This window comes from Metschnikowia bicuspidata (assembly GCF_001664035.1).
Source record: "Metschnikowia bicuspidata var. bicuspidata NRRL YB-4993 chromosome Unknown METBIscaffold_1, whole genome shotgun sequence".
Lineage (NCBI taxonomy): Eukaryota > Fungi > Ascomycota > Pichiomycetes > Serinales > Metschnikowiaceae > Metschnikowia > Metschnikowia bicuspidata.
This window is the reverse complement of record NW_017387731.1, coordinates 3,590,635-3,602,109: the sequence shown is the minus strand read 5'-3', so window position 1 is coordinate 3,602,109 and position 11,475 is coordinate 3,590,635. Positions and strand designations below refer to the sequence as shown.

At 40.9% G+C, this 11,475-nt stretch overlaps 4 protein-coding genes and 1 non-coding gene across 5 annotated transcripts; 3 read left to right on the top strand and 2 right to left on the bottom strand.

The window, feature by feature from the left end:
* The first annotated feature begins 297 nt into the window (after positions 1-297).
* METBIDRAFT_t53 lies at positions 298-384 on the top strand. The gene has a single exon. It is a non-coding gene; the product is annotated as a tRNA-Met (tRNA).
* A 986-nt stretch (positions 385-1,370) lies between these two features.
* On the top strand, positions 1,371-3,544 carry METBIDRAFT_30271 (uncharacterized protein). Its single transcript, XM_018855594.1, has 2 exons — positions 1,371-1,631; positions 2,066-3,544. The coding sequence occupies exons 1-2, from the start codon at positions 1,463-1,465 to the stop codon at positions 3,472-3,474; spliced, it is 1,578 nt and encodes a 525-aa protein (XP_018714385.1). The 5' UTR covers positions 1,371-1,462; the 3' UTR covers positions 3,475-3,544.
* Positions 3,545-3,557: 13 nt separating this feature from the next.
* On the bottom strand, positions 3,558-4,751 carry METBIDRAFT_76825 (purine-nucleoside phosphorylase; the record flags this gene model as incomplete). Its single annotated transcript, XM_018858592.1, has 1 exon — positions 3,558-4,751. One exon carries the CDS (start codon positions 4,749-4,751, stop codon positions 3,558-3,560), a length of 1,194 nt encoding a protein of 397 aa, XP_018714384.1.
* A 1,953-nt stretch (positions 4,752-6,704) lies between these two features.
* SMC6 (DNA repair protein) lies at positions 6,705-7,115 on the top strand (the record flags this gene model as incomplete). The annotated part of the gene is made up of 1 exon (XM_018856675.1): positions 6,705-7,115. A coding segment is annotated over one exon (411 nt), but the record flags the coding sequence as incomplete, so codon positions are not given.
* A 2,758-nt stretch (positions 7,116-9,873) lies between these two features.
* METBIDRAFT_36067 (uncharacterized protein) lies at positions 9,874-11,229 on the bottom strand (the record flags this gene model as incomplete). Its single annotated transcript, XM_018856685.1, has 1 exon — positions 9,874-11,229. One exon carries the CDS (start codon positions 11,227-11,229, stop codon positions 9,874-9,876), a length of 1,356 nt encoding a protein of 451 aa, XP_018714382.1.
* Positions 11,230-11,475: the final 246 nt, after the last annotated feature.

The following is an 11,475-nucleotide window of genomic DNA, read 5'->3' as shown; positions in this document are numbered from 1 at the left end:
CCTTTAAACAGCTCCCAGCTACGTGCCAAGTGTCTTAGCTCGGCCCGTCCCCTTCTGTTAGTCACGGCCTGGACAGTCCTCATGGCACGTATCTGTTTACGTATTGGATATTACGTCATTGACTCCTAGGATAGGTCTCCTATTACGTCTTAGCGGACTACTGTAGTCCCGTTAAAGAGTAGGAACTTTTTATTCCTCTGAAAAATTAAGTAAAATGCAAAGAATAAGATTTGACATGTTGCCAACCCGCAAAGCCCTAAAATATAATTATGTAAGTAGGTCGAATGACAACAAGGGGCTTCACTAGCTCAGTTGGCAGAGCGTCAGTCTCATAAGAAACCTTGTGAAATCTGAAGGTCGACAGTTCGAACCTGCCGTGGAGCATCTTTGTTTTTTTTCATTTTATCGAGAAATCTCTGGTATTTAATACCTCTAATCTTCTAAGTGAGGAACTTGGGTTTGGCTTGGAGAAATTCAGACATTGAACACACCAAATCTATAACAACGGAGACGCCACAGACGCTTTCATTATCCGTCTCTACAACAATTGTGAAACATTCAAACACTGGTGGCAAGAGCTAAAAATTTTTAAGCCCATGAGTTTGAAGGCAATGTTGGCGGTCGACAACTCTTTGGAGATTTTAACAAAATTAGAATGATTTGTATCCAGGAATTGTTTCAAGGTTTTATATATATATATATTTGGCAGATTCATCTGATTAAAGGAGCAAAACTATATTAATAGTATATATAAACACCCTTTAAACAGCTTATATATATAACTTGCATAGTTCTTTAATCAAAAGAATCTACCATACATACATAGAAAACAAGTTTTGTTCTTCTCATCAAATACATCTAGTAGAAATAGCCAAAAAAAAAAAAAAAAATTCGAAGGTTCAAAGGTTCAAATCGCAGTTGTATGTAAGAATACATTTTAGCTAACTTTTGTCTTTCGTGTCATTCTTCAGTTCCTTCATTTTGATTCACAATTTTTGACTCGCGATGAGTATTTCAATTATTAGAAATCCTGAATACTATTCTATTCTTTTACCATGGATCTGAGTGAAACAATGCTTTAGAAAAAGGCGAGTAATTCTTTCCTGACGCCTTAGAGCATACTTTTTCCATATAGCCTCATAAAACAATGTCGCAACATTTTCCGCGACATTTTCATTTTTTTTCGCATTCGTGTGGGTGAAATCATGCAGTTGAGAGGATAAGAAGAGCGGCTTTTATTTATCTTCAGACGGCTAAGGGCATATTTCGCAATTATGTCCTATTATGCACAAATGTCGTATCAACATAATGGTCACCAGTCTCCCGCAACCATCTCGTCTTGCAAATTTTTGCCTGAGTCTGAACTTTAAAAAGTGGCCGCGGAGACCTGTATTTTCGATTCCTTCACCATTTTCCACAGAAGTCGACGAATTCCAATCCGTCAGAAAATACTTGCTACATCATGGCGCAACTCTCTTCTGAAGGGAGCAACGCAATTATCTATCTCACATACAGCGCCTTGTTGTTCTCTGGGCTTTTCTTGGCCTGGAAGTTTGCCAGCAAAGACAATTTTTTATCTTCCAATGGAACTCAAAAGGGTCTTCCATTAGCAGTCAACTTCATTGCCTCTGGTATGTTATACTAAAATTCGATAAACTGCAACTTGCTAGCGGGTGTTGTTTCTTTTCTGTTTAGAACTGAAACGGCTGAGACTAAACCGTTCGGACTCGATCAAGTTTATGCTTGCGTGAGGAGGCGATGTTGCTTTACATTCTTGTAATCAAAAAAAGACAGGTTATATGTTCCTCTTTGAAGACACTCAAGATGCGTGGTGTTGGTCCATCTTTGTCAAAAACTTCGAGAGAACTGATCATTTTACCGTCCTTCAGCCCTAAAAGTCCTGAAAAAGGAGAATGGGGAGTGTAGGACACAAAAAATGAATCATCTACGTTTGCTCTTCTCATCTGGCTATTCATGTGGCTGATCGATAGGTAAGTTTGTAAGTCTCGAGCTATCTGCCCAGAGTTTGTCATCAGCCGGCCGAGTCATGTACTAACACACAAAACAATGGGAGTGGGTATCTTGACCACATATGCGCAGATTGCAAATACTGCAGGGTTACATGGATTACTTGTCTACACACTATCGGGGTCTCTTCCTATTCTCGGATTTGCTGCCCTCGGGCCCATTATAAGGAAAAGATGCCCTGAAGGCTTTGTTTTGACAGAGTGGGTCCGTCAAAGATTTGGAATTGTTACAGCTTTGTATCTTTCATTCTTCACGTCACTCACGATGTTCCTTTTCATGATTGGCGAGTTATCAGGATTGAGAGCAGCTATTGAAACATTGACTGGCTTGGATGCATTGGGTGCTGTGATAGTTGAATGTGTGGTGACCACCATTTACACATCCTTTGGAGGTTTCAGAGTAAGTTTTATTACAGACAATCTCCAAGGTAGCCTTGTTCTTGTTTTGATCATTATTTGTGCGATTGGCATGGGCACAGATATCAATATTGACACCTCAAAGATTGGGCCATCGGGCTTATTAGATGCGAATAAATTGGGATGGCAACTAGTGTATATTTTGCCCGTGGCAATAGCTACAAATGATTGTTTTATGGCTGGGTTCTGGTTGAGAACATTTGCAAGCAAATCCAACAAAGACTTGTGGATTGGATGTTCCATTGCAGCTTTTGCAACATTCGTGATTTGCACATTAGTTGGTCTTCCTGGATTTTTGGCCGTTTGGGCTGGATATCTAGAAGTAAACGATCCGGATGGGTACAAAGCATTCTTTATTTTGCTAGAAACCATGCCAAGATGGGTTGTGGCATTCGTGTTAATATTCGCCATTTGCATCTCCACATGTACCTTTGACTCTTTGCAAAGTGCGATGGTTTCCACAATTTCGAATGATTTGTTTCGCAATAAGATCAAAATGATTTACATTCGAGGGTTAGTTGTGGTTGTCATGATTCCTACAATCATCTTGGCAGTAAAAGTTGCTGACAACGTTCTCCAGATTTATTTGATCGCTGACTTGGTCTCTGCAGCTGTGATACCCTCTGTTTTACTCGGATTAAATGACACATGGTTTTGGTTCATCCAGGGTGTTGATGTTATGATTGGTGGATTCGGTGCTCTTTTGGCCGTGTTTATCTTTGGAACGATTTATTATGGGTCTGCTGAAGAAGGAGGGAAACTTCTTCTTGTATGGAATGGTCTTTACAACTCTGATGACTGGGGCGCATTTGGTGCATTTGTTATAACTCCTGTTGGGGGCCTTCTTTTCACTTTGATGTGCTCTGGACTCAGAATTGGTATTTTGTACTTCTACTCCAAATTGAGTGGTGCCTCATTTACAGCTTTGGACAAAAGGGAGTACGTCATCACTGAAGATGCTAACCTCGCGGAAAACTATGGAGCAGTATCGGACTCAAGTGCGAAAAAAGACTCTACTGAGTTATCCTGAGAAGAATTATAAGTGTAAATTTATTTATTCGAAACTAGAAATCGTGAACGAGAGAATGATAAAAAGCTTAAGGAAACGCTAGCTCAAGCGATGTCAAAAGAAGATTTCCCAAAATCAGGAGTGCCACCCAAGGTATTGAATAAATCTCCAGTGTAGTTTTCTGGGCCGTACTTCTTTCCCGCGTAGTACACATTGTCCCAATTCTCCAAGACATCTCTAACGAAAGGCAACCCAGCAATTGGCAAGTTTGCGAAAGCGACCGAAGAGCCACCGTCTTCTGGGTTGTTGAACCAAGAAACAGTGTCATTGGATTTGGATGGAGGTGGTCTTGTGAAATCAGAGATAGACCTCATGATAACAACTCTATTGTAGTCAGCGAGACCATACCTGTGTAATCTGGTGAATGCTTCTAAAGATGCATTATCTTCTTGTGCAGTAGAACAGTAAGTGGCAGACCCGTTTGTCATCATTGAGGCATAGAACGAAAAGTAGTCTCCTAACGTGTTACCAGTGAAGTAGTTGTCGGACGTCAATGCGTCACACTTCACAACAGACGGTAATCCACGAGCGGCGGGCTCATCATACAACAATCTGTTAGCCGCATTCGCATCAGTGCCATTTTCCAAGGTTGCGGTTTCAGCCAACTCCACCGCCCTATCTCTTAAGTTCTCATTGACTTCGAAGACCTCAGTACCGTAGACGTTTCCTGGGTAAGTCCAAGGGTCTTCTGTCCCGTAAGCCCAATAGCCAGAAGTCCAATTTGCGCGTGAGCTACTAAAGTCTTGATAGGCTGTCTCATATTCCAAGGCAACTTGAACTGCATATTTTGCGAAAGTGACTGAGCCCATCGTAGTGAATTGAGGCTCACCACCACCGATACCCGAAATTAAGAAGTAAGTATGAGAGAGGTCAAACAAAGGAGACAATCCCAAGGCAGTAACAGAAGCAGCAGCGTTGATCTCTCCTTCTCCAGTTGTCATCTCACAGACAGAGTAATTGCTAGTGCAGTATATGGATGGATACAATGGAGATAATCCTGGGATTGTAATGTTGTGCTCAAAATCTAAAGACTCTAACCATGGCTGAGCTTCGTACTCAAACATGTTGATGACAAACATCTTTGGCTGGAAGATAGCAAATGGTTTGCCATATGAAGCTTGCAAGTCATTGTTGCTTGTGGCGTCTTCTGTAGAGTTAACAATGGATCTCTTTTCTAAAGGATGTGCGATGGCAAAGGCCAAAGTTGCAGCCAAACAAGTAGCAGTAGTTAGTCTCATTTCTGGCTAGTTGATGTATGGCCATGTTGACGGATACCTAGCCTTTTTGTACCCTGCATTTCAATGGGAATTGGGCGAGTCAACATCTTACTGACTGATCTTCTTATCTGGAATTGTCAATGTATTACGTGCGTCTGCATGATTGCATATGTCAAAAAGTTGCAAGAACCGCCCAGAGATAATAGATGAAAATACCAAATCAGTGTTTTTTTCTTTCTGTTCATATTTCATTTTAGATACTCTGGCTCAAATTAAGGGGGCATCACTATCCCTTCCCCTTAGACTGATCGTGTTCATTTCAGAATAGTGGGAAGTCATCGATAAAGGCAGATACGGTCCTGCGTTGCCGCGGCGTTGCCGCGGCGCTGCGGGAGCCACACTCCCGCACGAAACCATACGGCTCGGAAATTTGACGAAAGTGGAAAAGACGATAACAAATCCGGTCGATAACGTAGCAACCGTTCAGGATACGTTGACATTGACGGGCCGCCTTGATCCCAAAAAAGGGGTTCACAGTTTTGACATATTCCCCACGGTGTTGACCAGGTAATTCCGATTCGTTTTCATGTAGGGAATCACAATCTGAGTTCATCATCAATAACATATACACATCGGTGGATAATTTAACTACATGTGCATCGATAAAATTTTAGTTGTATTCTCATCGCGGATGTAAATTCCATGAATCTTGCAGTGCGGTTTTAAACTTTCGCCAATGCGCTGCGCGAATGACTTTTCGCTGCGTTGATGGGGAATGTATAACCGATCAGTGCATCTGGTGAATATCGAAAATGAGAATCCCGCTAATGAAAACGGAGAAAATCGGGACTGAGGCTCTTTACCTGAATAAACTCATCACACATATGCTATGGTGCATATAAATTTCTGGTCTGCAATACTAGTGTGGATCATTCCTTCGGGAACTTGCGGATCCAATCGATTCCGGGAGAATCGTGGTCCGGTATTAAATATCGATCGGAACTTGAATCAGCACGTCATGTTAGATGCGCATGGCTGCTGATTGTCAAAACAGTGTCATCGTGCCAATTTTCTTCTTCTTCTTGACCCGGTGAGGTTACTGCGATTGACTGAAGTTAGGTTTGCTTTTCAATTTTGAAGCATGTATATCACTAAAACAACTTGTTTTATGTCAAACAGTTATGTTCAGCAAGTTTTGTGAGAGATCGCGCAATTATGACAAGGCAAAAAAATTGGGTTATCTGGAGTCTTTTTAATTACAACGTACTTATTTCCCATCAAATGGAAACAGTTGGCAACATCCATGCTGGACTCCTTCGTAAATTGCATCTGGTTTGGATATTGCGCGGTCTCTTCTGCGAGATTCTTGATGGGATAAAAACGAGTCTATCGAATCATACATTGCCTGAAAACTCAACAACACAGAATACAAAATTATGAACGAAGGGAAAAGGAAGGACGGGCCGTAAGATAAGAAACATACAAACTCATTATCATTATCAAACGGATTTGCCAATGCATTAAAACTTTCACGTCTTGAATTCGAAAGACAACATGATGCTTCATTACAAAGATTCAGAGCTTTATGCTCGACACGAGTGAAAGAACTTAGTCTATATGACGCGTCATTCTGCTTTGATGGCGAGTTCCCATTCTGCCCCAAAGAAAACTGTTATTCCTGCATATAGATGATGCGATGTATCTCTGTTTATATCTCAGCAGGCGCCATTTTGAAGCATATTCTGGAATACAGTTTTCTCGATTCTCGGCAAGATGACCGTATCTGGGGCTTGTGAGAATGATAACGATAATACCACAGATAGTGCCCATGACTGTCGCAAACGAAACTTCTCCACCAGTGTATGTTGCTTTTCACCTATTTATTGGGCGATTGTTTATCACAAACTGCTGAGAACTACTCAGGTCTTGAATAATTACTAACAAGACCAGTCAGGTCAATCAGCAGAACAGTATATGTCACAGCTACTCACGCGACCGAAGCGGCACAGGTTTGCAGCAGATGAGGACTTGAGCGATGATGATGAGGAACAAAATCACCAAATGAGACACGCAGGATACATAAAAAAGCTAACCCTCAAAAATTTTATGTGTCATGATCATTTCGAACTAAACTTTGGAAGCCGTATGAACTTCATCATTGGGCGAAATGGATCAGGTAAAAGTGCCGTGCTTACCGGAATTTCTGTGGGGTTGGGTGCGAAAGCTACAGACACCAATAGAGGGTCATCTGCGAAGAGCCTCATCAAGGATGGGAAGTCAATGGCAAGAATTCTTGTGGAGATTGAAAATGATGGTGTAAATGCATATGAGCCTGAAATATATGGTAAGTCCATCTTTGTTGAAAGAAAGCTTACGCGCGAAGGTAGTAACTCTTATGCGATCAAAAGCGAAAATGGTTCCGTGGTATCCAACAAAAAGAAAACATTGGACGATATATTGCAGCGGTTCTTTATTGTTGTTAACAATCCTTTGTCCTTCCTCTCTCAGGATAAAGCCAGAGAGTTCATTGCAAACAGTACAGAGCAGAGCAGATATACGTATTTCTCAGAAGGAACCAATATCCGATCAATTATTCTCAACTATGAAGAAGCCTCTCAAAATATTCACAAACTACAGAGCCGGCTGGTGACGGCCAGATCATATTTCAAGGAAGCAGGCGCAAGATACTTAGAATCAGAAAGACTATACAAGAAGTACAAGCAATCTCACAACTTGAGACAACAGCTGGAAAAAATCCATGGTAAAATTTACTGGTTTAACGTTGAAATGATGAAAAAAATGATCGCAAAGAAAAAATCAGAGGTTCAAGGAAAGGATCATGATACGAAAGAAATCGACCAAATCATCAAAGACAACGAAGTCAAAATTGAGCAGGAAAGAGAACAAACAAAGAGATTGGCATCCGAAAAAAAAGAAATAGGGGAAGAACTTGATTCTAAACAAGAGGATTTTATGAAAGCCGAAGCGATGTATGACGAAGCTGCCAGAAATGTACAAAGCGTGGTATCCGACCTAAAAACATACAAGAAAGAAATCCAAGAATATTCACATGAAGTCAAGAAACACGAATCAGATCTCGCTGCAGAGCAAAAGAAAATTGACGATGCAAACGGTGGATCAAAACAAGCCATGTCTCAAAAGTTAGAATTACTAAAAAAACATCAAGAAAAATTAATTTCGTCAAAGGATCAAATTCAACAACAGTTATCGGAGTTTTCAAGAGACAACCCAGAGATAGAAGCGGTAAACAAAGAATTGAACAAGCTCATGCATTCTCTTTCTACCTTACGAGACAAAATGTCAAGAGTCGAGAAAGCCAAAAGCGACAGATACGCCGCTTTTGGTTTGAACTCTGGAAATTTGGTGAGAGAAATTGAAAAGGAAACCACATGGCACCGTAATCCAATTGGCCCGGTGGGATGCTATGTCTCGGTGAAAGAAAACTTCTCAAAGTGGGGTGACTTGATCAATGCCACTTTACAAAGGACACTAGACTCCTTTGTTGTCTGTGATGAACACGACAGGAAACTTCTAATTGGTCTCATGCGCAGAAATCGAGTACACAAGAGCATTATAGTGAGGAGATTTGAGAAATTTAGTATCAGCAACCAGCTTCTGTCACGTTACTCTACGATGCTAGATGCTCTCGAATTTCAAGATGAAGACGCCAAATATACTCTTATCGACTCCACTGGTCTTGAAGAGCTTGTAATCTGCGAGTCACTTTCAGACGCCGAGAGTGTTACTAGAGATCATCAGGTTAAACAAGCATTTTGTCTTAACGATCGAAATTCTGGAATTCGTATTTCGAGAAGAGATGGGCAGTTGTCTCGTGACCCCGTATTTTATTCTCGTGACCTAAGAAAACTTGCGGGGAAAGTAGATAGCGAATCCTTTGCACATGAACTCGAGGAGCTTCTTAGACAACAGACTTTACTTCAAAGGCAAAAAAGAACTCTTCAAGAGGAAGAGCGTGGTCTGAAAGCGCGTTTGGATCAGCGGTTAGAGCAAATGAAATCTCAGCTCAAGACAATCAAGAATCTGATATTTCAAGCTCAGGAATCACTTGAGGAAGAGGGGGATTATGGCAGAATCGCAAATTTGAACCTGCAAATAGAACTTTGCCAAAATCAAATCGAAACACGAGAAGGTATGTCTGTTGAGCTTATGAAGAGTTTAGCCGATTCCAAACGCGAGCTTCAAACAAAGAAAGACATACTCGAGCAAGAAAAATTGCAGAAAAATCATATCGCAGAGAAACTTGCAAATTGTGAGGTGGAGGCAAATTGTCATGCAGAAGCTATTCTGCTACTAAAAGCCGAAATCGATAGTGCAACAAGAAGAAAAGAAGTGCTTTTTGAGTCAATTAATGCACTTGAGCAAAAGCTAATGGAATATTCACAAAAAGAAGAAGAACTTATCAAACTAGCAGAAGAGCGTTGTGCAAGATCGGAAGTGACCATCTCAGATACCGATACTTCTAAAAGCATAACGGCGGAATACAAGAGTATACAACAAGCAATCGAGCAAATGGAGAAGCAGCATGAAAAATCTTTGGAGGATGTTCAGAGAGAGCTTTTAACTGCAAAGGCCTTGAAGGATAAATGTGAACAAACTCTCATTGAAGTTGACAACGCCAGAGTGAATTTGGAAAACGACTTGAACTCCAGATTCGAAAATCTCAATATCACTATACAAGAGAAATTGACGAGAGCTAGGCAATCATTTGAGCAATCTTTGGCGTTAAGAGGCTTCAAGGGTAAATTGGAGTTTGACTTCAAAAATAAAAAAGTTATAACCGAAGTCCAAACAGAAGACAACAAAGAAACACGAGCAGTTCTGTCCTTATCTGGAGGTGAGAAATCTTTCACGCAAATTGCATTTTTACTCAGTATTTGGAAGATAATGAAGCCAAGAGTGTGTGGCTTGGACGAATTTGACGTTTTCATGGACTCAGTCAATCGTACTATTGCCATTCGGCTCCTTATTCACGAGCTTAGGGGATCCACTGCTCAATCAATTTTCATAACACCACAAGATATTGCTGTTGTTGGGGACTTACAAGATAGCGAGGACGTGAAAATTCATGTGATTCTGCCACCCCGAAGTGATTAGACATACGCTATTTAAAAATTGGATTTTCAGTGATGTAATTTCGTAGGTCCAGAGAGCTCAAACCACACGAAAGAGCATTTTTATAGGCACTGGAGCCCAACCCGATAGGCTTACCCCCCCTTGATTTCCAAGACTCCGATATTTGATTGATTTCATCAATATTGGCTAGAGGAGAAGAAAAGTAACATTGTAGGAATGAGCGGAAACATGCGCGAGACATGGAAGAATTGCGAACTAGTCTTTGGCACAACTCATAGCTTGTCATAAGTTGCGATTGCAAAGCTTTACAATCATGGGACTCTTGGGCTTGAAATTGTATTTCCAAAGCTTTGAAGATACGCTGAAAGTCAATTTCTGTAATGCAGGCTGTCTCTTTAACACGAGGGAAAAGTGAAGGCAACTTGTTGATGACTGCAATTGCTTCTGGAATATGTCCCGTCTCACATAAACATGCTATCACAAACTTGCCCATTGAAGAGTGATTATTGAAAATGAAAGCCAAAAGTCTATCAACGACCGAGTCATGACGAGCCATTAGCTCTTTCAATTTCTTGCTCAAAAGTGATTTAAATTTGGGTAAGTCTTGGACGGACAATACGCCATCGAGAATAGCCCAGTAGAGTGATCTTTCGAAAGTGTAATCGTTGAATTTGATATCCGGGCAAAATGAATTGTTGAATTTATCGGAGTCTTCTTGAACAATATGTGAAATGTTTTGAGCGATATTCATCTTTCTTTTTTTGTAATGCATGTGACTTGCATACTTCAAGGAATAGACCAGGTCTTTTGGATCTCTATAACCAATGTGACCTTTGTACTTGATTGCCAATGCAGTGAAAGCATTCAATGCCTCTGAAAATAGACCCGCTGCTGCCAAAAACTCAACTTTGGTAATATATAGTGTTTGATAAACATCTCGATGCCCGAAATTTGAATAAAACCTTTTAAAATACTGACGAAGGCCCTCCACCGCAACGTGGTTTCCATTTTGAGCGAAGACTATAGCCAAACTCTCAATGGTGGTCGGTAGCAATAAGAACAAAATATGCTCATTCTCCTCAGAGATCGGACCATCGCCACTGAAATTGACAAACGGATTTATAATTTCATGATAGGCTAAAGAGGCTGCCCCATGGTGTCCAAGTGAAGCGGATTTTGAAGTCAACAACGACCAGAATTGATTGGAAAATCGGTAATGCTTGAAATTAGAATGAAGCAAAATATGTACTAGTGACACCACGGCATTCATATTGTCAGACCTCATCAAAGACAACAAGTATGTTTCCACTAGTTCTGGCAGGATTCCAAGAGGTGCGCTATCCACAACATGCTGAAAAATTAGACTAGACTTCGTCTTTTCCATCAACAAACAATGTAAAGTTAGAGATTCTCGAACAGGTCCACGAGGCATGGCCTGATGAATATGGCGTTGTTCAGTACTTTTGAGCTTGCGGAATTCCTCAAGCACCCTCTTAAAAGAGTTAAGTTCATCACCACTCTTCAAGGGATTGAGGCCGAGGTCAAGTAACCATTTTTTAGGGTCGAAAGCTCGGGTAGTGTAACGACTTCGAAGAATCAACATAGTAATGGCAATTTTTTTAGAGGCGCG

Coding starts and splice junctions, on each gene's coding strand:
- METBIDRAFT_30271 (XM_018855594.1), top strand. CDS start 1,463: ATGGCGCAACTCTCTTCTGAAGGGAGCAACGCAATTATCTATCTCACA. Junction 1,632..2,065: donor AGTCAACTTCATTGCCTCTG/GTATGTTATACT, acceptor TAACACACAAAA/CAATGGGAGTGGGTATCTTG.